This window comes from Nicotiana sylvestris, chromosome 4 (genome assembly GCF_000393655.2).
Source record: "Nicotiana sylvestris chromosome 4, ASM39365v2, whole genome shotgun sequence".
NCBI classification, from domain to species: Eukaryota; Viridiplantae; Streptophyta; class Magnoliopsida; order Solanales; family Solanaceae; genus Nicotiana; species Nicotiana sylvestris.
Genome location: NC_091060.1, coordinates 129,064,668 through 129,090,666, shown reverse-complemented (window position 1 = coordinate 129,090,666; position 25,999 = coordinate 129,064,668). Strand labels below are relative to the sequence as shown.

The following is a 25,999-nucleotide window of genomic DNA, read 5'->3' as shown; positions in this document are numbered from 1 at the left end:
GGTTCACTACTTAATCATACAAAAAGTGCGAATGTTCTTGATTTTATTTAAAACACAATTTCGAAAAAATAATTATTTTATAATAAATATATTATCAATATCATTGTGTACACGTACGCGTGACACGATTTTTCACGTTAAAAAATATATAATATATAAAACGAATACACGTACGCGTGATTCGATTCGAAGAAGGGTCTTTAATTATAAACAATCTAAACAGAAGCAGTAACAAAATCATGCAATAAAAATGTAAAATCGAGATAATTAAGCCAAGAATAAAAACAGTTAAGCGACCGTGCTAGAACCACGAAATTCGGAAATGCCTAACACCTTCTTCCGGATTAACAGAATTCCTTACTCAGGATTTCTGGCTCGCAAAATAATAAACAGAGTCATATTCTCCTCGATTCAGGGATTAAAATTGGTGACTTGGGACGCCTTAAAATTCCCAAGTGGCGACTCTGAAACAAACAAACAAATCCTGTTTCGACTGTCCTTTAATTGGAGAAAACTCCCTTGCACCCTCGCGGGGGCGGAAAGAGGAGGTGCAACAGGTGTTGTGACCAGTCTCTTTTTCAACTCCTCAAATGCTACCCTGCAATCATCAGAAAAAAAAAACGGGTGATCTTTTTCTAACAACTTACAAAGAAGGTTGGCGATTTTGGAGAAGTCTTTTATGAACCTCCGGTAAAAACCGGCATGTCCAAGGAAGCTTCTGATGGCTTTGACTGAATTTGGTGGAGGCAGCTTTGCTATTACATCAACTTTCGCGCGATCCACCTCTATTCCCTTGCTTGACACCCGGTGCCCCAAGACTATGCCTTCTTGTACCATAAAATGGCACTTCTCCCAGTTCAGAACCAAGTTAGTCTCGATGCACCGTTTCAGCACACGCGTCAGATTTATCAGGCACTCATCAAATGAATTCCCCACCACTGAGAAGTCATTCATGAACACCTCCATTATGTCCTCAACCATGTTAGTGAATATGGCCATCATGCACCATTGGAATGTGGCAGGTGTGTTGCATAGGCCAAAGGGCATCCGTCTAAAGGCATAAATGCCATATGGGCATGTGAAGAAGGTCTTCTCTCTGTCCTCCGGTGCAATGGAAATCTGATTGTACCCTGAGTACCCATCCAAAAAATAGAAGTGTGACCTCCCTGCCAATCTGTCCAACATCTGATCAATGAAGGGAAGTGGGAAGTGGTCTTTTCGGGTGGCTAGATTCAACTTTCGATAGTCCATACAAATTCTTCAGCCTGTGACGGTTCTTGTTGAGATCAATTCATTGTTGTCATTTGTCACAACCGTCATGCCACCCTTTTTAGGAACACATTGCACTGGGCTCACCCAGTTGTTGTTAGAGATTGGGAAAATAATTCCCCCATCCAACCACTTTATCACCTCCTTCTTCACCACTTCCTTCATGTTGGGGTTCAGCCTCCTCTGATGTTCCCTTGAAGGTTTGTGCCACTCTTCTAGTAGAATCTTGTGCATGCAGTAGGCGGGGCTGATCCCCTTGATGTCTGCCATGGTCCACCCCATGGCAGTTTTGCACTCCTTTAGTACCTGTAAAAGTTTTTGAACCTGCACATCTAACAAACTAGATGAGATAATAACAGGTAATGTGGAGTCAGGTCCTAGAAATTCATACCTGAGGTGGGCTGGCAATGGCTTTAACTCCAGCTTTGGTGGTTCTTCAATGGATGACTTAGCTGGAGGAGTTTCTCTCTTTTCTAAGTGCAAGGGCTCAAACTCTAGATTTCTCTCCCAAAACCCTCTACCTTCCAATGCCAACACCCATTCTGCCAAATCCTCACCATTCACTTCATCTAAGTTCATCAAACATGCAGCAAGGGGGTCCTCAATTGTCAACACCTCATCATCAGACTCTATAATTACATCAACGGCATCAATAAGAGAGCAATTGGCGAACTCGCTTGGTCACCTCATAGACTTCTGCACATTGAATGTTATTTCCTCATCATTGAGTCTCATTTTGAGCTCCCCAGTCTCACAGTCAATCAGAGCTCTCCCCGTGACCAAGAATGGACTTCCTAAGATTATAGGAACCTCTTCATCCACTTTTCAATCCAAGATCACAAAATCTGCAGGGAACACAAATTTCCCCACCTAAATAAGCACATCATCAAGGATACCGAATGGACGCTTCACAGTCTTGTCGGCCAGCTGCAACAACATGGAGGTGAGTCTAGCTCTCCTAATGCCCAACCTCTTATATATAGCCAGGGGCATAAGATTAATGTTGGCCCCTAAATCACAGAGCGCCTTAGCAAATGCGAAATTCCCAATAGTGCATGGAATTGTAAAGTTACCTGGATCAGACAGCTTTTCAGCAATAGGTCTCGTCACCACTGCACTATAGGTCTGAGTAAGTGTAACCGTAGCCAAGTCTTGAAAATCAAATTTCCGGGACATCAAGTCCTTCATCATTTTTGCGTACCCAGGCATCTCCTTTAAAGCTTCAATCAGTGGAATATTTACCTGGATTTGTTTGAGCATTTCAAAGAACTTTTTATACTGCTCCTCCTTTTGATGCTTGGCTAGCCTCTGTGGAAAGGGTGCAGGAGGTCTCTTCTTCCCAATCACTTGGGACTTCTCTTTATCAGCTACTATTTCAACAACTGGCTCTTCAACTGGCTCAACTACTTTCTCGGTCTCCTGCTGAATGTTCTTTTCTTCCTGAGCAGGCTGGACTGTCACCTCTATCAGTATCGTAGACTCATCCAGCTCAATGGGCACTGGAATGAATGTCTCGGCCTGTATATTTTCTCGAGCTCTCTCTTGTTCTACATCTAGATCCCTGCCATTACGGAGACTCACCGCCATCAGCTGCTTTGGGCCCTGATCTTTTGGATTAATCTGGGTGTCTGCAGGTAATATCTCCTGAGGACGATTGTTCAGAGACATTGAAATTTGGTCCAATTGCACTTCAATATTTTTGATTGCTGCGTCATGTGCATCTACTCTTTCATTTATTTTTGCATTGGACCCAATAACCTGCTGCATCATTGCTTCAAGTCTAGTGAACCCATCTTCTTGCCTTCCACCATGCTACTGCTGAGGTGGGGGATACCCTTGCTGCTGATTGTTGTACCCCTGTGGCCTTAGATAAGGTGCCATATTGTTGGGAGGTCTCATACCTCCCATGCTTCCAGCGTTGTACTGTGGCTGAGGTGGTCTGTATGGCTGCTGAGTTTGCTGACCCCAGTTCTGATTGCGCTGTCTCTGGCCTCCATAGTTTGACACATAGTTCATGTCTTTAGGGTGCTGATGATGATGATCATGTTCTGCATTCCAAGGATTACCAACTGGCCGACTAATGCAAGATATGCACAAGCTCCCATTGGTATTATCTACAATGTGCACTTGCTGTTTCTGCCCTGATTCCTCCACCTTTTTGGTGAGTATGCTCATCTGTGTCAAGAAGGTCGCCACATTTTCAGCCATGGAATTTGATTGGTCAAAAGGCACTGAGTGCACCATTGGAGTGATAGGTGCATTCCTCGTCGTCCACCCCGAATTTTGAGCCATTTTGTCAAGCAAACTCTGACCTTCTCTCCAAGTTTTGCTCAAAAATGCCCCACCAGCTGAGGCATCTACAATGTTCTTCATGCTATCTGACAGTCCCATGTAAAACTGTTGTCCCAACATCTGATCTGGAATACCATGGTGTGGACATATAACCAACATTCCTTTAAACCGGCTCCATGTCTCATGCAATGTCTCCATTGGTTTCTGTTTAAAGCTCACGATCTCATCAATTTGTTGAGTTGTTTTGTTGGGCGGGTGGAACTTGATGTGAAATTGCTTGACTAACTCATCCCAAGTTTCTATAGAGTTTATGGGGAGTGAGTTTAGCCAGACCTGAGCAGCTCCTGTCTCCGAGAATGGAAATAATAACAGCCTGATTCCTTCCGGAGTTACGTTGGTTTGCCTTTGAGTTTTGCAAATCGACAGGAAGTTCTTCAAGTGCTACTGAGGATCTTCGGCTGGTGTCCCAGAAAATAGTCCCTTGTTTTGCAGCAAGTGCAACATGTTGTTCGTGATCTGGAACAATTCAGCTTGTATCGCGGGCACAATAATGGTAGTGGCCAGATTGTCATCTGTGGGTTGTGCCCAGTCATATAGTGCAGCCTCAGGCACAGGAGGTGCCATATCTCTGACGTTTCCGATGATGTTGTCTACGTCACCCATGTCAATTTCTAGTTTGTGTGTTTGATGAGGTTGTTGAAGTCTTTTATTGGCACGGTTCAATATCCGGAATATTTTCTCGGGGTATGAGAGTCCTTCAAGTAGTTCTCCAGTCCTCGTAGAGTTTCTAGGCATACACCTGTGCAACCACGTCAACAACCGTAAAAAATTTCAATCAAAATTTGGTGTAGAGAAAACTGACTACACTAAGAATTTTTGTATTTCTATCAATGGTAATTGATAATTACGTTAACTCCCCGGCAACGGCGCCAAAATTTTCTTATAAAAAGGACCATGCGGACGTTGCAAATATAACCTGAGTATTCTGCCTAGAGTCGAATCCACAGAGAGTTAACCTATCAATCACTATCTTTAGACCCACTAAACTCTTGAGAACCCCAAACGTTTGAATCACAGTTGATGGTGTCTTCAATAACTAAAATTACAAGTAAATAAACAGCTGTAAACTAAGAATGCTAAGGTTGTAAACAATAATAAGAAAACGCTAAGGTAATGACTTTCCCTATTGATGGAATCCCTTCTGTTTATGCTTCATACAAATTGACCAACACCTCTCTATCAATCATGAACGCTCATCTTACCGTAAATCTCTCCCGAGTAATCACAGTAATATACTCAATGCACTCTCCCGAGATACACTAGCTAGCTCTAATTAACACGGTTCACTTTAGATTGCACTCAAGGCTTCGTTATCCCTAATCCCGCCTTTAAACCCGCAGTTATAGATCCCTCTTATACTTTGGGAGTGGTGTTGTTCAACAATAACCTAAATATGCACTCTCTCCCGAGTTATGCACACTAAATAGGCACAGCTAATTGAGGATCCTGTCAATTAACTACAACATGCACAAAGTTGAACAAATAAAGATTGAGACTAGCAATTTGTATTCACATAAACAAGAAGTTCATCCCCCAATAGGTTCCATCAAAACCTTAGACAAAGGATTTAGCTACTCATAACTATGGGTAAACAAACTAAAATAACATTCATCATAAAACTTGCAAGAAAAATCAAAGAAAAGAAGAAAGATGTTTTGGGTGATCTCTCACAATTGTTTTTCCTTGTCAAAATACTCTCCAAATCAATACATGCCTCTCTTGGGCGAAGTCTAATGTTTAAAATAGGGTTTTGGGCTAAAAATCCCGTGTTTTGCACTTTAGTCCCTGAAGTTCTCCGCCTCCGCCGTGGTCCTGCCGCGGTCACGGTCAAACCGAGGCCAAACATGCTCTCTGATTCTCACTTTGTCTGTAGCCATCTTTTACCTCGGTCGCGGTGGAACCGCGACAGTCCTCTTTCAGTTCTGACTTGAGCTGTTTCGCGTGGTTTACTTGACGGAATTTTACGATCGGCCTCTTTTTCTCCATATTTGATCCTAAAAGTACTCTATAGCCTTCTCTGGTCATATATAACCTGCAAAGCATGAAAAACACTAATAAAAGTATATTGTTATCACTTTTATCATTCAAACTATACAAGAAGGTGGTTATCTAGGGTCTAATTATAGTTAAATTCACCTATTATCAACAAGCTTCATACTCAAAGTCGAGCAAAATATTACTGCTTGATATGCCTCGATGAACAATCGGTGGTGAATAATCCTGGTGCAGATAAGATAAAGCAAAAGCAACACCTTTGATGATATTCATCCTTTTTAGCCAATCCAAATTCTTGGACTCAACTTCATTGCTCAAGATACTAAACAGACTCCCCCTCTCCACACACTTGTAAACCAAGAACGAGTGTTGTGCATTCGAACAAAATCCATAGAGTTTCACAATGTTCCGATGCTCATTCGTGAAGCTTTTGCAATGTGCATTCGCAAATGAAGAATGAAATCTCTTTACAGCTATACTCCCTAATGATGGAAGGTTTACCTTGTAAACGCTTCCCTGCCCTCCTTGCCCGATACAAAATGTTGCATCAAACTCCTCTGTGGCATTTAAGATATCCCTGTACAATGCCTTTCCATCTAACAAGGATATCGAAAACAAACCATCATCCCGTCTTTCAACATCTTTAACTTTTCTTCTTTTATCACACATAAGAACACCAATAAAAGCACAGAGAAGTACTAGTGCTCCCATAACAGGAAGTACATTGGCGAGGATGAGTTTACTTCTTGAGTGCTTCTTTACTATCGAAGATGGCCTTTCGCAAGGCTGAAATCCTGTTACATTGCCATAAAGACCTTTATTACCTTCTAATGAAGCATTCATAAAAGCTTTATTATTTGGTATTGGACCTTCCAACTCATTGTATGACAAGACAACATCCCGCAAACCAATCATACTTTCAAATTCTTCAGGAATGCGGCCAGACAGGTCATTGTGAGAAAGATTCAACTTTTCCAAGTCCAGCAAACTGGCTAACTGAGAGGTATTTGTCCATCTAGAAGGTTATGGCTCAAATCAAACACACTTAGGTGAGTTATGCTCCCTATCTCCTTTGGAATTTTTTGGCCAAACTTGTTGCTCAGGTTCAAGAGAAACATGTTCATGTAATCTCCTATAAATGTTGGGATCGACCCGTTCTATCTATTGTCTGACAGACCAAGGGACTCTAACTTTGTCAGTGACCCAAGTTCACTCGGAATATTGCCAGAAATGTGATTGTTCTGCATAAAAAGATTAACTAGAGAGGTCAAGTTTCCAAATTAATTCTTTTGGAATCTGCCCAACCAAATGATTAGATGAAAGATCAAGTCCTGAAGCCCTTTGACGTTTCCAATCTCTGGTGGTATGTTACTGTATTGGGAAAAAACTGAATTTACATTGAAGGTGACGTGGCATGACACGAGAACTGGTCAAATGGTCAAAATATGATGATCAGTTAAGAGGCACGAGTGACAACAGATACGAGGAAAGGAAAGCTAAATAGGCACGAGAAACAATTCGAATAATACAAGCTTCGTACCTATTTAGGTCGTTTAAAGCCAAGAGATCAGAAGGCATTGAAGACATGGATATGATGACGAAAAGGAGTCCAAATTCAATATTAAATACTCAATACGTTAGAGAATTGGTATTAAATAGGAATGATTGTATAACGTCTTATTTAATATCATTTATTGCTCATAATTGTCTCATTAAGACTAAGGTATTACTCCTTTACTTAGAATCAACTATAAAAGGAGGAAGTCTCGTCATTTGTAAGGACAGAGGATATCATCAACATTACATTGGAATACAAACCTATTTACTGCTTATTTGTCATTCTCAAAAAGTCTATTATTTCTTTTTCGTCTCCTGATTATCAGTAGCCCGAATTTCTATTTGTCTTTAGCTTTGACCAAAGAATCATATTTTTGGTTAAACAAATTGGTTCCGTTACCGGAAAACTGATAATCTTTTCTTTGAAGCTACGTTTTATTCGTCTTTATCAACATGTCAAACAACAACAACAACAATAACAGTAATAATACATTGGGAAACCATGAAAATCAAATCCATCAAAATCAAGGAGACCTACCGAACATTGACGTGGTTCCCTCCCCTCCAGATTCACCACGTCAATCTCGTGAAGGCACTCCTGCTCCTGAATCCCGTGCTGATCAACAAGAACAATCTGAACATTTTGAAGGAGGTGCAAATGAAGCTTTACAAAAGCTAATTGATGCACAGGTCGGCAAAGTTCTTCAGGCTCTAGTTAGTTGATTGCCTGCTGCACCACCCACACCAACTCCTAATAATAATACATTGGAGAATCCTCGTTCTGGTCTTGTTAATTCTGGAAATGGAGGAACCACCAGTGAACCACAGGAAGGGGGACCAGGTAATTCAAATAATTCCTATTTGCAAAATTTAGTACTAACCTTGCAGAAACAGATTAAGGAACAAAATGAGCGTATTGAGCAAATCCCTGGAGTTCCGCCTGTAATAAAAGGAGTAGACATGGACAAATACTCACAACAACCTTAGAAGCCAAGTGTTACTCTCCTTCCAATTCCGAAAAAGTTCAAAATGTCTGACATCCCGAAATATGATGGTACTACAGACCCACGTGACTGCATTTACAACAGGCGTGAAAGGCAACGACTTGACCAAACAAGAAATTGAATCACTACTGGTCAAGAAATTTGGAGAAACACTCATCAAGGGTGCATTAACCTGGTATTCTCTTTTATCTGAAAATTCTATAAATTCTTTTGCTGAGCTTGCAGATTCTTTTATTAAAGCACACTCGGGAGCTCAAAAGGTTGAGAAAAGAATGGAAGATATTTTTAAAATCAAACAAGGGGATTCAGAGTTGCTTAGAGACTTTGTTGATAGATTCCAGCATGAAAGAATGACTCTACCCCGTGTACCTGACAACTGGGCTGCAATAGCTTTTGCAAGTAATTTAAATGACAAAAGTTCTGAAGCCACGAGAAGACTCAAAGAAAGCCCTCGAGAATTCCCTTCAACCACGTGGAATGATGTTTACAACAGGTACAGTACGAAGCTGCAAATTGAAGAAGATACCGTACCTAAGTTTCATCATGAAGAAAGGGGCGGTTCCAGAAGATCAGAAACCGAAAAAAGATCAGGTAAAAATAGGTACGATCCATATATGGGACCTGCAGGAAAAGACTCATGGTCAAAACAAGATAGCCAGCAATATGATAAAAAATCGAGGAACAGGGAATCTGGTTCTTCATCAAGATTCAGAAATGATCGGAACAGACAAGAGTCACGAGATGATGACAGAAGTTTAAAGGCAAGGTTCGGCGGATATAACTTTAATGTCACTACCTCCGAGCTCGTGGCTATTTTGAGAAGCATGGGAGATAAGGTACGATGGCCAAAAGAGATGCGGTCAAATCCAAATAGACGCAATCCAGATCATTGGTGCGAATTCCACAATGATCACGGGCACAAAACTTCAGAATGTAGATTCTTGCAGAGTGAAGTGGATCATCTATTGAAGCAAGGGTACCTCACTGAGTTATTTAGTGAAAAAGGTAAACAAGCCTATATGAAAAATAGGCAAGAGCCACCAAAGCCTCCTTCACCCAAGAGAACAGTGAATGTGATAAGTGGGGGAGAAGATATTCACGGCATAACCTACACAGCTTCCAACAAGGTTTCTAAAGTAACAATTACACACGGGAAACGGGTACGGCAGGTTTTAGAAAATGAAAAGTATTTCATTCGATGATGCAGATACCGAAGGAGTGATAACCCCACATAATGACGCACTGGTAATATCTTTACTTGTACATGATACTAATGTAAAACGAGTTTTGATTGATCCAGGGAGTTCCGTAAATATTATACTACTAAGGGTATTACGTGAAATGCAAGCTGAAGACAAAATGATACCCAAGGCGCATACCTTGTCAGGCTTCGACAATTCAAGTGTGGTAACAAAAGGAGAGGTAATTCTAACAACCTTTGCTGCAGGTGTTGTTAAAGAAACTAAATTTCAGGTGGTAGATATGGAAATGGCTTACAATATGATCATGGGGAGGCCTTGGATCCATGATATGGATGCTGTTCCATCAACTCTACATCAAGTTATTAAATTTCCATCACCGTTGGGGATTTGTCAAATTCGAGGGGATCAGCAAATAGCCAGGAGTATCAATGCTGTAACAGATACGAGCACCGTAAACAAAGAAAAATAGCAATTACAGGAAATAGTTGAAGGTGTCAGCAATCAAACCTCAACTGAGCGAGAGAAAACAGATTTAGACTCGAGACCTGATACAATTCAAGAACCTGAGGAGAATGAAAATATCAAAACAACCATCGAAGAACTCGAGGCTGTGATATTATTTGAGCAGTGGCCTGAACGGAAAGTTTATGTTGGAGCTAATTTAAACTCAAACATGCGAGGTATGTTAATTGAATTTCTAAAATCTAACGCGGACTGTTTTGCTTGGTCCCATGCTGACATGACAGGGATACCACCGGATGTGATGACTCACAAACTAAATGAAGACCCATCCTTCACACCAGTAAAGCAAAAGAAAAGAAAGCAAGGAGCTTTCAAAAATCAGGTGATTCAAGATGAGGTCCAAAAGCTATTAAAAATTGGGTCAATACGCGAGGTAAAGTATCCTAATTGGTTAGCAAACACAGTTGTTGTACCTAAGAAAAACGGTAAGTGGCGGGTTTGCATGGATTATACAGATCTTAACAAAGTCTGCCCAAAAGATTCTTTCCCTTTACCGCATATAGATCAGTTAATTGATGCAACTGCATGACATGAACTTTTGAGTTTTGTAGATGCATATTCGGGGTACAACCAAATTAAAATGGACCCCAGTGATGAAGAAAAAACTTCTTTCATCACAGACAGGGGGACTTACTGTTATAAAGTAATGCCCTTTGGTCTCAAAAATGCTGGAGCAACCTATCAAAGGTTGGTCGCCAAAATGTTCCAAGAACATTTAGGAAAAACCATGGAGGTATATATAGAAGATATGCTCGTCAAAACCCAACATTCTCATGATCATATTTCTCATTTATCTGTTACATTTGAAATTTTACGAAAATTTAATATGAAACTCAATCCAGAAAAATGTGCATTTGGGGTTGCCTCAGGCAAATTTTTGGGCTTTCTCATTTCTAACCGTGGTATTGAGGTAAATCCTTCTCAGATCAAAGCAATAGAGGAGATCCCTAATATCCTTACAAGTAAAAAAGAAGTCCAAAGGCTAACGGGAAGAATTGCGGCCTTGGGGAGATTTATTCCCAAATCTTCAGAAAAATGCTTTAAATTTTTCTCCGCACTCAAAAAGCAAGATCATTTTGAATGGAACGAAGATTGCCAACATGCCCTTAGAAATTTAAAAGCTTACTTGTCAAATCCACCATTATTGGCAAAACCAAAAGAAGGAGAAAAGCTACTCATCTATTTGGCCGTGTCAGAAGTTGCGGTAAGTGCTGTTTTAGTCCGTGAGGACCAAGGTAAACAATCTCCTATCTATTATGTAAGCAAGTCTTTATTAGATGCTGAAACACGATATCCACAACTAAAAAAAGTAGCATTAGCTTTGATCATGACATCTAGAAAATTAAGACCTTATTTTCAATGTCATCCCATTGTTGTAGTTACTGCTTTTCCATTACGAAACATTTTGCATAAACATAAATTGTCAGGGAAGTTAGCAAAATGGGCTATAGAATTAAGTGAATACGAAATCATTTATCAGCCTAGGACTGCTATAAAATCTCAAGTATTAGCCGATTTCGTAGCTGATTTTAGCCAGGGATGCATTTAGAAGCAGAAAAAGAATTACAAGTTTTTAATGGTGCAAACCCGGGGACTTGGATTTTATTCACTGATGGTTCATCTAATGTAAGAGGAGCAGGTCTAGGTATAGTTCTCATACCACCTACGGGTGAAACTATTAGACAAGCTATAAAAAGTCATTCTATGACTAATAATGAAGCAGAGTACGAGGCTGTAATTGCAGGTTTAGAATTGGCAAGAGAACTCGGCATAACACAAATTATAATCAAGAGTGATTCTCAACTCGTGGTCAATCAAATCCTGGGGACTTATACAGCCAGGGAAACTCGAATGCAAGAATATCTCGAAAAGGTACGGAAACTAATAAAGCAATTCCAAACTTGGAAGGTAATGCAGATCCCAAGAGATGAGAATGTGGAGGCAGATGCTTTAGCTAATCTCGCATCTGTGGCTGACGTAGCAAATGACGCAAATGCTTCAGTCATACATTTATTTCATTCCGTTCTCGAACCTGATAAGAATGAGGTAAATTTTAATCATTTAACATGGGATTGGAGAAATGAAATTATTGTTTTTTTACAGCACGGAACCTTGCCTAATGACAAAGGGAAGGCTCATGCGCTTCGCAAAAAAGCCGCTCGATATTGTTTATATCAAGGAAATCTTTATCGAAAGATGTTCGGTGGACCACTAACAAGGTGTCTCGGACCCTCTCAAACAGAATATGTGATGAGGGAAGTGCACGAAGGACATTGTGGAAATCACGCAGGGGGAAGGTCACTGGTAACAACATTGATTCGAGCAGGATATTATTGGCCTAAGATGGAAGAAGAGGCAAACAGTTTCGTGTCCAAATGTGATAAATGTCAAAGATACGACAATAATATGCACAGACCAGCTGAGTTACTACACCCTGTTATAGCCCCGTGGCCCTTTATGAAATGGGGAATGGATATCGTAGGTCCACTACCACAAGCAAAGGGTCAGGTAAAGTTTCTACTTGTACTCACAGATTATTTCACTAAATGGGTAGAAGCAGGAGCATTTAAACAGGTACGAGAGAAGAAAGTTAAAGACTTCATATGGCGAAATATAATATGCCGCTTTGGAGCACCAAAGGAGATCGTGTGACAATGGACCATAATTCATAGGAGCTCAAATCACAAAATTTCTTCAAAGTTGGCAGATTAAAAGGATAATATCTACGCCATACCATCCAGTGGGTAATGGACAAGCGAAATCCACAAACAAAGTCATTATCAACAACTTGAAGAAGAGGTTACATGATTCAAAAGGTAATTAGCCTGAGATATTACCTGGAGTACTATGGGCTTATCGTACAACGACAAAAACAAGCACTGGAGAAACACCATTTTCAATGGTTTATGGTGCGGAAGCCTTAATTCCAGTTGAAATAGGTGAACCGAGCACACGGTACGTTCAGGCAACAGAGGAATCTAATGATGAAGAGATGTGGGTCAACCTTGATTTGCTTGAAGGAAGAAGAGAAGCTGCATTGATAAAAATGGCAGCACAAAAGCAAGTAATTGAACGATATTACAATAGGAAATCACGCCTCAGATTTTTCAAAATTGGGGACTTCGTGCTTAAAAAGGGTGTTCCAATCTGCAAAGGCTGCTAATTCAGGAAAGCTAAGTCCAACGTGGGAAGGACCATACAGAGTTCGTGACATTGCGGGAAAAGGAGCATACAAGTTGGAGACAATGGACGCAAAGTTTTACCCTCACATTGGAATGCCGTCCATTTAAAGAGATATTACTTCTGAGAAAGTACCCACGGTCAGGTATCACCATGTTAAAATTTTCTTTTGAATTATTAAAATTTTACTAACGATTTTAGATGCTAGGCAAAAACCCTAACTCGTGCCAAATGATGAGTCACGACCTGCAAGGCAAAATGGAGTATTCTAAAATTCTTAGCCCAGGGTTACAATTAATCTGATAGAAATACACACGAGTTAGGCAGTCTTCATCTATTATCGCACCTCCGAGTCCCGTATATTTTTCTGTTTCAGGAAAAGGACCAAATTGAAAGAAATAAACAAGTGCCCGAGGCTTCATACTTCACCGCTCAAACACTTGGGGGACTACATATTATACACAGATATGTGTAGAAAAACAGATACGAATATCGAACAAAAGTCGGCCAAAAAGAGACAAGTGTTGAGAAAAGGTTACAAAGTCTTCAGCATTCATCATCGTGTTCAACAAACACAAGACATTCATCATAATGTTTTTCCCATGAGAACAACAGAGTCATCTCTCAAACTCATAAACGAAGTCACCTCTCAAACCCTTCCTAATATATAAAGATAGGGTCATGACTATGTACTGAAACAGGTTATGAAGAAAAACCTTGTTTATTTTATATTATGTAAAAATTTGTTACAAGAAAAACAGTTACGAGAAAGGTATAGATGTATTTTAATACATGTAATAGTCAAAAAACTTGTTAAAGTTCATGAATAAAAACTTGTCAAAGTTGTTTCATACAAAACATGTGTATTCCTATTTCTTTCATCGTATTATAACACCATTATGAAGTTGAGACGTCTTCTTCATTAAGTGTCGATAAAATAAAAGGGCCCTCTTTTATAAGCCTCATGTTGATAATCCATGAGAAGAATCATAAAGCATTTTCAAAGGATAAAAATGTTAAGCTATTCTATAAGTCCTAGATAAATAGGCAAGAATAGAATATATAGAAGTACCGATAAAATTTCTTAATATAAAAGACTAAGTACAAACTTAGTCAGCAAAATATTTGTTTTTTACAAATGCCCCATTATGATAAATGGAGACTTCATCAAAAGATCCCTTAAAGTTGCCAAGGGATAACACCACCAATTAATAAAAAAACAGTAAAGTTTGAAATACATTCAACTAGTCACTGAAGGGGTTGGAACATCAGAAGTTGCAATCTCATTTTCAGGGGCAGTCACAGGCACGGTAACAACTTCTGAGGGAGCAGCAATAGGAGCAGTTTCAACTGGGCCTGGAGTGTTAAAATCACCGAGGGAAGCAAGAGTCACGGGAGCTTCAGCTTCCATGGACTGTGTCATAGAATTTTCACCCTCGGGAGCCGGAATTGCAACTCCAATTGCCGCAGTAGCCACTTCTTTATTTAAAAGCTCTTCTGCCCCAGGAGTTCCAAGTGCAGGAGAAGGAGTATCAACTGGTTGTTGGCTTTTTTCAATAGTGTCTAAGACTTTGGCTAATTCAGATTGCAAATCAAAGTTTTCTTGAGTAGCTTCCATCAAAGCATCACGGCGAGATTTTAGAAAAGCCCAACTTACCTCTATGTTGAAGTTCTCCTCAAGAAGTCCATACTCCCTTTCCCACATAGCAAGATCGTTCTTCAATATCTGGTGTTCAGCTAAGTGGGAGTCAAGAGAAGCTTCAAGGGAGGCATGAGAACTCTTCAAAGCACGTATCTCGTCAGAGGAGATCCTTAAGTCAGCCTGAGCTTGAGTCAAGCTTTGCACTAACTCCCCTGCATATTCTTCTTTCTTCTCCACAAGTGCCTTAAGCTCTCTGATTTCTTCACTGGCCTTTGATAATTGTTCTGAAAATGAGCACTCCAAAAACTCCTTATCTTTTTCAAATTGGCTTGAAGAAGCCTTGGCAATTGCTAGCTCAGAAGTCAAACCATGCTTTTGCTGCTCCAGGTGATTTCTACTTTCTTGCAACTCCTCTATGGTCCCCTGAGCATTCTCAAATTGCTTCTTCCAGTTTGCTGCCTCAAGCTGGGTTTCCTTGGCTATTCTCCTAGCCTCAGAGATAGCCTTCGCAGACTCTCGATCCTTCTTCTCTAGAGTGGAGATTCTTCCCATTAACTCAGTACCAATAAGATTAGCCTGCAAGGAAAAGGCATCAAATGTGAGAATATAGAGAGATATAAAAAAAACTTGTAAGTTAAAAGAGAAGTACCTTCAAGGTAGAATGAACTATGTCATTCATCAGAGTCAAGCAACTGTGGCTCTTCATCTTCTTCTTCTCAATATCTCCGATTAGAGGATCGAGCCATGCCTCTGCTGCTAGCCATGCCTCTGCTGCTAGAACCCGCCTCTGTATGCTGAACAGAGGGAGGGGGAACAATGGAAGGAGGAGTAGTAGAAGAGGTAAAAACAATGGGAGCTGTGGGAGTCAAAGCAGGGACAGTAGGAGCAGATATGGGAACCAAAACAGGTAAGGAAACAGGAGTCGATAAAATAGGCAAAGAAATACTCGTGGTTGTCAAAGGAATAGAAGGAATAGAAGAAATGGGAATAGAAGAAGAGAGGGGAGTTTCATCAAGAACTGGTCCAAACTCTCCACTCTCAAAACCACTAACAAAGAGACGTCGAATTGATTCATTAGAGCCTCTTGGAGTGGTATCCTCATCAGAAAGGATTTGAACTGGCTCGAAGATAGAGGCTCGAGCAGGAGTATCTTCAACTTCATCCCCATCAATGACGCGTCTCCTGGCTCTTGGCCTAGCTATCAAAGAGGTATTCTCTTCTTCCTCATTCTCAGAACTTTCTTCTATAACTTTTCTTTTTGGTAGCGTGGCCCGAGTCTTTTCCAAATCAAGTGAAGCGGTTGAAGACGCTCGAATGGCAACGACTACCTCAGCTGTCATACCCCTGATACCAAATCCTGATAAAAAGAGGGATAAAGAATTAAAATAAGAAAGAATTCAATATACGGCAAAGCATAAGGAAATACATACCATGGGTCTTCACTTTCCAACCATTCAAAAGAGAAATTGATTTCCAAGTTCTCGCCTCCATAGGCGCAATCTTCAAAATTGAATCTATCCAACCACGGAAGTTAGGAACGTGTTCCACATCTCCCATGGTTGCTACAAAAAGCCAAAAAGAGACGAGATTAGAAAAGAAAGCAAAATTCTTAAAAAATAGATACAGTAAGAAAAAGAAAAACTTACGTGCAAAATTCCACTTATCAGGGAAGGGAATGTTTGTTTCACCCAACAAATCCACCGTACGTACAACAACGTAACGATAATACCACCCTCGATCCTTGTCATCTTCGGGGTTTACCAAAACCTTCTTACTTCTTGCAGTCAAGGTAAACACTCCATGGCAGAATAATTTGGGGTGGTATAGGTGAACAAGATGAGAAAAAGCAAAAGTGAATAATAAATTGTTTGTTGAAGATCAATGAAAAAGAAGACAAAAGAAAGAGGGTTAAATATGTTTATAATGACAACCGTCAAACTTAGAAGTGTAATGATGGAAAGCCTATAATAAAGGCAACTATCACTTCGTGAATAGTGGGAATGAAGAAGCCTTGAAAAAAGGGCGCAGAATTGCAGAACCAATCAGAAAGTGACATGTGTATAGAGCATTAAATAAAAGGTGACACGTATGCAAAACATTAATTAGAAGGGACAATTGAAGCGTCAGTACTGTCATAGTATTAATTACGGCAAAAATTCCCTTTTTATGAAGATCCACTTCCCAGATATTTAATTGATAAATAAATGGAAAGTGGGGGACTATCTGTATTGGGAAAAAACTGAATTTACATTGAAGGTGACGTGGCATGACACGAGGACTGGTCAAATGGTCAAAACATGATGATCAGTTAAGAGGCACGAGTGACAACAGATACGGGGAAAGGAAAGCTAAATAGGCACGAGAGGCAATTCGAATAATACAAGCTTCGTACCTATTTAGGTCATTTAAAGCCAAGAGATCAGAAGGCATTGAAGACATGGATATGATGACGAAAAGGAGTCCAAATTCAATATTAAATACCCAATATGTTAGAGAATTGGTATTAAATAGGAATGATTGTGTAACGTCTTATTTAATATCATTTATTGCTCATAATTGTCTCATTAAGACTAAGGTATTACTCCTTTACTTAGAATCAACTATAAAAGGAGGAGGTCTCGTCATTTGTAAGGACGGAGGATATCATCAACATTACATTGGAATACAAACCTATTTACTGTTTATTTGTCATTCTTAAAAAGTTTATTATTTCTTTTTCGTCTCCTGATTATCAGTAGCCCGAATTTCTATTTGTCTTTAGCTTTGACCAAAGAATCATATTTTTGGTTAAACAATTACCACTAACGTTATTTTTCGCTATCTGCAAGTTTGTCAAATTCTTGCATTTTCCCCGGTTGCTGCTGAGCTCACCATAAAAATCGTTGTCACTCAAATCAATGAACTGAAGCTCGGGATAGATACCAAAAGCTTCCGATAAATTCCCAGTGAAACTGTTGTTATTAAAAACGAACTCTTTTGAAACTCGAGCACTTGCTCAAGCTTCTTGGTATTGGACCTGTCAACTTGTTACTATTCACCATGAAGTTCACAAGCTTTCCACCTTGGCAAAAATGCTCTGGCAAGTGGCCTGAAAATTGATTTTCACTCATTGATAACATAACCAAGTTATCCAAATATGCAAGTTCTTTTGGAATGGAACCAGAAAGTTTGTTGGAGCCGAGATTCAGATTTTGCAAGTTTCTCAAATTGCCAAATGAAGTAGAACTGAACCAGTAAGCTGATTATTAGATAAATCTAGATCAGTGAGGTTTTTCAGATTCCCCAGCTCAGTAGGAATGGGACCAGAAAGTTGGTTAGAAAAAAGGTACAAAATTTTGAGCTCACTTAAGTCACCTACCGTAATTGGAATTGAACCAGTAAGCTGATTCTTAGATAAATCTAGAAGAGTGAGGTTTTTCAGATTCCCCAACTCTGTAGGAATGAGACCAGAAAGTTGGTTAGAATAAAGGTATAGAGTCTTGAACTCAGTTATGTCACCTAGAGTAGTTGGAATTAAACCAGTAAGCGTATTATTGTATAATGCCAGATGAGTGAGGTATTTCAAATCCCCCAACTCTGAAGGAATTGGACCAGAAAGATTGTTTGTTCGAAGTATAAACTCTCAAGTGACTTCATCTTCCCAATTTCAACAGGAATGGGACCAGAAAGCTTATTCTTACAAAGATACAAAGAAAACATGTTGTTCAAATTCCCCAATAAAGCAGGAATTGAACCACTAAGATAGTTATTATTCAAAGCTAGCTGAGTAAGAGACCTTAAGTGACCTATTTCTTCCACCATTTACTTGGTTGTCAGAGATACGGAGGGTCTCAAGCTTTGTTAGTGACCCGATATGTAGTGGGATTGTGCCTGAAATTTGATTGATGGAAAAGTCAAGATAAACTACATTAGTGAGTTTACCTATTTCAGGGGGAATTGTGCCAGAGAGCTGGTTCATGCTAAGATCAACATATTCAAGAAAAGGGAGAGATGAAAATGGAAAATCATAGAGTGTACCAATAATACTAGCATTTCTGATATTCAACCAGTTTACCCTGCCATTAACACATATAACTCCATACCAATCCCTGCATGCATCAGAACCTGTCGCTCCGACGGTGGAAGAATTCTTGGCACTTAGTGTCCATGAAGCCAATAAGGAATTATTCTGGTTTTGGAAAGTTGCTTTCCATTTGAGGAGAGCAGTTGCTTCCTCAGTAGAAGCAAAAGAAACTGTGAAGAGATATAAGAGAGTGAAAAACTGAAGTAAAGAAAATAATATTCTGGGAAGCATCATCATGGCTAAAGGATGAAATTCAGTTGTTTGATGGACTTGTGCAAGGTAGAGCTTTAATTTATAATGTAGTGATTCAATACAAGTTCTGGGAGGCAATGGCATTAATTTCTCAGCTTGTAAAATACGGGTAGAATTACAAAGACTTGAAGTCAATGTTTCACTATATATATCCTTACCAAATTAAAAGGGTGTTTGGCGATTACGTTTCAATTGTGGCCAAGCTTTAAGTTGTGGAAATTTTCTCCAGAATTATTCAAAAGACATTTCGTTGTCGAGTTGTATCATTTTCCCGGGCGGGCCATGGAAGGTGGAATAGTTGCAATTTTTATTTATTTATTTGGTGCAAGAATAGTTGCAAATTTTTGCTCAGATGACCCAAGAAGAAAAGTCATATACTTGCATTTAGGGTATACATGGACCGGGTTGGTTCGATTTTTATCAAAACCAAATCAAACCAACTATATCGGTTTGGATTGGTTCGGTTTTGTCGGGTTTTCGGGGTTTTTTATTACATGAATGTTATTCCAATCTTACTTTGTTAAAGTTATAGATAAAGTTTTGATAAGTGACTATATGTTTAATAAATATCGGAAAAATTGACAAACATATGATCTATTAAAATATTCTAGTGGGAGAATTTTTTTAATAAACACATAATAGTTATTTGCTTATCTAACAATAATTTCTCATTAATGTACGCTTTCAAAGTTAACACATGAGAGGATCCCAAATATTTCTATATTCTTTAAAGAAAATTCAATATAAAGTCTTAAATATATATATATATATATATATATATATATATATATATATATATATAAATTATATATTTATATGTCGGTTTGGTTCGGGATTTTTAATCAATACCAAACCAAGTCAAACCAAACCTAGTCGGGTTTTATAATCTCTTTGGTTTGATTTTTCGGTTTGGTGCGATTTTCCAGTTCGGTTTGAACACCCCTACTTGCACTTATTGCCTCTTTGTTGCGTCCGCTGCCTGTTCAATTCTAAAAGGCAAGCATTTTTACGAGGGTAAAAATTTACCCGCACCGGATGTTTGTACTAAACAAATAAATAAATGGCACTTGTCACTATATTTAACTACAATTGTTAGTACTTAACTATGAGTAGCTACCTTTTATTTTGTACATGGTTTTAAATATTAATATAAAATTATACTTGATCACCGTGCTATTCCCTTGTGCTCTTAACGGCAAGTAGATTGAAAAAAATAGTGAATCATTTTTATCAATTCTTGTGGCCAAAATATTCCAATAATTCTTATGGAGTGATGAGAAGTTTCTTTATTGCCATTTACAAATTCCCTTTTTTATAACACAATCATTTATTTCTGGTGGCAAAATTTTTTCAATAATTATCTGCTCAAACTAAGTGCTGTCCAACCACTGAAACGGAATACATTTTGCATAAAAGTTCCAAGAAGCAAAGCTCTATTGTCTATTCCATCAAAAAGACTCTTGGTACCAATCTCAAGAAATTGGATCCCTCTCACTCTACTTTTCTAGCTTTAGATCATGTCACGGGTTTTGGAGGTTTAATTACTTTACGAATAAGGGTGAACAAATTTTTTTTGGTTGTAGGTGATTGAGGTAATAATATGACAGTTGGACTTTAAGCCATTGGGCTTTAAAAGAGAAGAAGTGTGAATTGGAAATGGAGGGAAATAAAATGGAGGGAAAATAAAAATTTGAAGAAGTGAACTTTTGTCTTGCACTTTGTCCCTCATTGGTGAGGGACAATCACATTTATGTGCTTATATATAGATTCACTTCTTAAAGCTCTTAAAAGGAGTTGAAGAGAATGAACCCTCGCGCCGTCGTCGTCGCTCGCTCGGCTTCGGCTTCGGCTTCGGCTTTGTCAAATGATCGAGGCCGCGATCGCGGTAGAACCGCGGCATGCCACGTATTTTCTGAAAAGGCACCTTTCCAGACACCTCTTCTGATATTTGCCTATAAATTCTGAGGCAAGGCTGCATCTTCCATATACGAAAAGACTCTAGAACTTCTTTCTTTCCGAATATACTGCATCCTAATTCGCAGTCTCTCTCTCTCAAATTCGTAAGTGTGATTTTGCTCCGTTCTTTGAGTTCGTTGGTATCCTGCAGTTTGTATTGCCACTATTGCAGGAAAGGTTTATTCCGTTTTATCCTAGGAGGATTTAATCCATTACCTTGGCAACGTGTGAGGGGGTTAAAATTCCTTAAGGACGCACAAGAAAATTGTGGACTCGGAATATTTCTGATTCTTTACTATTTGATATATTTCTTTATTCTTCTAACAGTTTCCTGAATTTTGTTTTAACTCAGTCACATTAACAAGATTAAGGAATTTCAATTACTAATGTTTCTGTGTTGATTATTAAATTATTTTCTTTATACTTTGTTGGAGACTAAAGCCTTGTTGCTTTCTACTCCTATAATTGTTTATGTCCGGTTTAAAGTACATAAAAACTTTGCCGGAATAATAAACGTACGGGTTTGAAGTATATAAAAACTTCACCATTGTTACGTGTTGTATGGTTAGTTTGGTATTCAGTTTGAAGATATCAAAAACTTCACTGATTAACAAGTTCTGTATTGTTTTCAACTTTACAGAAATATGACGAATGAAAACCAAACTAATGGAAGTGTTGCGGGAACGGTTGCTGCTGTTACAAGCCGTTCTACTCCTGCTCATGCTATGGCACCGGCAGAAAAACCCGGAAAGTTTTCCGGGATTGACTTCAAACGTTGGCAAATGAAGATGCTCTTCTATCTTACTACGTTGAGTTTGCAACGTTTCATCAAGGAGGATCCTCCGGTCATGGCTGAAAATACTCCGGATGATGAACGACTTGTTGTAACTGAAGCATGGAAACATTCTGATTTCTTGTGCAAAAACTACATATTGAGTTGTTTGGAAGATGGCTTGTACAATGTCTATAGTGTCATGGAAACTTCAAAAGCATTATGGAATGCACTAGAGAAGAAGTACAAGACTGAGGATGCCGGACTTAAGAAATTCGTGGCTGCAAGGTTTTTGGATTTCAAGATGATTGACACTAGGTCCGTCATAACTCAAGTCCAAGAATTACAAGTCATTGTGCATGACCTCCTTGCTGAAGGTATGACCCGAATCAATAATTTTATTAATAAGATTTATCTTATTATTAATTATGAATTTGTTATTGAAGGTATGGTCATAAATGAGGCCTTTCAAGTCGCTGCTTTCATTGAAAAGTTACCTCCGTTGTGGAAGGATTTTAAGAACTATCTTAAACACAAGCGGAAGGAGATGACACTAGAAGACTTGATTGTTCGTCTGAGGATAGAAGAAGACAACAAAAATGCTGAAAAGAAGTCACGTGGAAACTCGACAATAATGGGGGCAAACGTTGTTGAGGAGGCGCCACAAAAATAAGAAGAGGAAGAAGGCTTCCGGACCAAAGAATTACCCAAGCAGGAAAAAGTTCAAGGGTAATTGCCACAACTATGGAAGATCTGGGCATAAAGCCATGGATTGTCGTGCGCCCAAGAATGATAAGAAGAAAAAGAATCAAGCTAACATGGTTGAAGATGAAATGGAGGACTTATGTGCCATGTTGTCTGAATGCAATTTGGTAGGAAATCCAAAAGAATGGTGGATAGATTCTGGAGCCACCCGCCATGTTTGTGCTAACAAGGAGTTATTTTCTTCTTATGCCCCCGCAGGACCCGACGAGACAATCTTCATGGGAAATTCATCTACGGCCAAAATTGAGGGAGTTGGCAAGATTGCGTTGAAGATGACGTCGGGAAAAATAGTGACTCTAAATCAAGTCCTCCATGTTCCAGAAATTCGCAAGAATCTTGTGTCTACCTCACTTCTTGTCAAGAATGGATTCAAATGTATTTTTGTTTCTAATAGTGTTGTACTTAGTAAGAACGATGTATATGTAGGAAAAGGTTACCTAAATGAGGGCCTTTTTAAGCTAAATGTAATAGCAGTTCCTATCAATAAAGTGAATGTTTCTTCTTACTTACTTGAGTCAAACACTTTATGGCATTCGCGTTTAGGTCACGTAAACTTCAAAACATTGCGGAAGATGATAAATCTAGAAGTATTGCCAAAATTTGATTGCATTAATTCCAAATGTCAAATATGTGTGGAATCAAAGTATGCTAAGCATCCTTATAAGTCCGTTGAAAGGAATTCAAGTCCTTTAGACTTAATTCACACAGATATTTGCGACATGAAGTCAACACCATCTCGCGGTGGGAAAAAGTATTTTATTACTTTTATTGACGATAGCACGAGATACTGCTATGTTTATTTACTTAATAGTAAAGATGAGGCAATTAATGCTTTCAAGCAATACAAGAGTGAAGTTGAAACGCAACTAAACAAAAAGATCAAAATGATAAGAAGTGATAGGGGTGGCGAATATGAATCTCCTTTTGAAGAAATTTGTTTGGAAAATGGCATTATTCACCAAACAACTGCCCCTTACTCTCCACAATCTAATGGAATTGCGGAGAGGAAGAATCGAACATTGAAGGAGATGATGAATGCATTGCTAATAAGTTCTGGCTTACCACCGAACTTGTGGGGGGAAGCTATACTTACAGCTAACCGGATAATCAATCGTGTACCTCATAGTAAAACACAGTCCATTCCTTATGAAAAGTGGAAAGGAAGGAAGCCTAGCTTGAAATACTTCAAAGTGTGGGGGGTGTTTAGCTAATGTACACGTTCCTAAACCTAAAAGAGTTAAGATAGGTCCAAAAATGGTTGATTGTGTGTTTATTGGATATGTAACCAATAGCAAGGCATATCGTTTTCTGGTTCATAAATCAGAAAACTCTGAGATTCACATTAATACGATAATAGAATCAGATAATGCTGAATTCTTTGAAACTATTTATCCGTATAAAAAGGAAAGTGAAGTGGCCTGCCAAAAGTCAAAACGACCTCGGGAGGAAATAACAGATGGTATGCCTAATGAAGAAAATCCAAGAAGAAGTAAACGTCAAAGGATATCTACTTCATTTGGTTCAGATTTTCTGACTTTTCTGTTAGAAAATGAGTCTCGAACCTTCAAGGAAGCAATGTCTTCCTCAGAAGCACAATATTGGAAAGAAGCTGTCAATAGTGAAATAGAATCCATATTGAGCAACCATACTTGGGAATTGGTTGATCTTCCTCCGGGTAACAAAACGTTGGGTTCTAAATGGATTTTCAAGAAGAAAATGAAAGACGATGGTACTATTGACAAATACAAGGCAAGACTTGTTGTCAAAGGATTTAGACAACGAGAAGGTCTTGACTATTTTGACACATACTCGCCGGTAACAAGAATTACATCTATTCGGATGCTAATAGCGTTAGCCGCCTTGTATGGTCTTCAAATCCATCAAATGGATGTAAAAACAGCCTTCTTAAATGGTGATCTTGAGGAAGAAATTTACATGAACCAACCTGAAGGGTTTGTGGTTCCGGGAAAAGAAAAGAAGGTGTGTAGACTTGTTAAGTCTCTTTATGGATTAAAACAAGCACCCAAACAATGGCATGCGAAATTTGACCAAACAATGTTGTCAAATGGTTTTAAGATTAATGAATGTGATAAGTGTGTTTACATTAAGAACGTTCAAAATCATGTAGTCATTGTTTGCTTATATGTTGATGATATGCTAATAATGAGCAAAGACATTGCCGACATTCAAGCTACTAAGCGTATGCTTGCTAGTAAGTTTGATATGAAAGACTTAGGAGTTGCCGATGTAATTCTAGGAATTAAAATCCAGAGGACTCCTCAAGGTCTAGCTTTGTCTCAATCACATTACGTGAAAATGGTACTTGAAAAATTCAAACACTTGGAATTTAGAAGTGCAAGGACTCCAATTGACTTAAACCATCATCTTATGAAGAATAAAGGCGAAAGTACGTCTCAATTGGAGTATGCTCGTGTGTTGGGAAGTCTAATGTACATCATGAACTGTACACGACCCGATATAGCTTGTGCAATAAGTAAACTTAGTCGATTCACAAGTAATCCCAACAAACATCATTGGGTGGCTATGAAACGAGTTCTGGGATATTTGGAGTATACCCAAGACTACGCTTTGCACTACAATAAATATCCTGTTGTTATTGAAAGATATAGTGATGCTAATTGGATAACCGGCTTATCAGAAACAAAGTCCACAAGTGGATACGTGTTTACTGTTGGTGGAGGAGCAGTATCTTGGAAGTCTTCCAAACAGACATGTATCGCTCGCTCTACAATGGAATCAAAGTTTATAACATTGGATAAAGCCGGTGAAGAAGCTGAATGGCTTCGGAATTTTTTAGAAGACATTCCGTTCTGGCCAAAACCTTTGGCTCCTATTTGCATACATTGCGATAGTGAGGCTGCAATAGGACGGGCAGGGAGCGTTATGTATAACGGAAAGTCTCGTCATATACGACGAAGACATAATACCGTTAGACAACTACTTTCTAGTGGAATTATCACTATTGATTATGTAAGATCAAAGGATAATGTTGCGGATCCACTTACAAAAGGCTTAACTAGAGAGGGAGTTGAGAAATCATCTAAGGGAATGGGACTATGGCCGAGGACAAGTCAACATGGCGGTAACTCTACCTAAAATTTTGGATGTTCCGAGATCTAGGTTCAAGGAGCTCAAACAAAGTTGTGATTGACCGGTTCAACATTGTCAAAACAAAATCTTTGGTCCATTCTCGTGATGAAGACAATGTTCAGTAACAAGGATAGAACTTTACAAGTTCTTTAATGATTACCTAAGTTTGATGAGGTATTTATCAAATAATGTCAATCTAAAGGATTACACGTTTAGGAATCACCTATGTAAGTGTGAAGAAGAAGCCACTTCAATGAGAATTCTGTAAGGCCAATTCTCTACGCACTTATGAGACCAGGCGGTGTTCATGGCTAAAACGAACACAACAATGAGAACCAAAAGACGGTTAAGGGTTGG

The 25,999-nt window shown here is 39.0% G+C and overlaps 2 protein-coding genes and 1 long non-coding RNA gene across 3 annotated transcripts; all 3 read right to left on the bottom strand.

Moving 5' to 3' along the window:
• Positions 1-5,763: 5,763 nt before the first annotated feature.
• On the bottom strand, positions 5,764-6,531 carry LOC138890163 (MDIS1-interacting receptor like kinase 2-like). The gene has a single exon (XM_070173527.1). It carries the CDS (start codon positions 6,529-6,531, stop codon positions 5,764-5,766), a length of 768 nt encoding a protein of 255 aa, XP_070029628.1.
• Positions 6,532-14,170: 7,639 nt separating this feature from the next.
• Positions 14,171-17,833, bottom strand: LOC138890162 (uncharacterized). Its single transcript, XM_070173526.1, has 4 exons — positions 17,740-17,833; positions 15,623-16,080; positions 15,373-15,579; positions 14,171-15,299 (listed from the first exon to the last, which is right to left on the bottom strand). The coding sequence occupies exons 1-4, from the start codon at positions 17,831-17,833 to the stop codon at positions 14,322-14,324; spliced, it is 1,737 nt and encodes a 578-aa protein (XP_070029627.1). The 3' UTR covers positions 14,171-14,321.
• Positions 17,834-18,338: 505 nt separating this feature from the next.
• LOC138889164 (uncharacterized) lies at positions 18,339-18,819 on the bottom strand. Its single transcript, XR_011406910.1, has 2 exons — positions 18,741-18,819; positions 18,339-18,593 (listed from the first exon to the last, which is right to left on the bottom strand). It is a non-coding gene; the product is annotated as an uncharacterized lncRNA (long non-coding RNA).
• Positions 18,820-25,999: the final 7,180 nt, after the last annotated feature.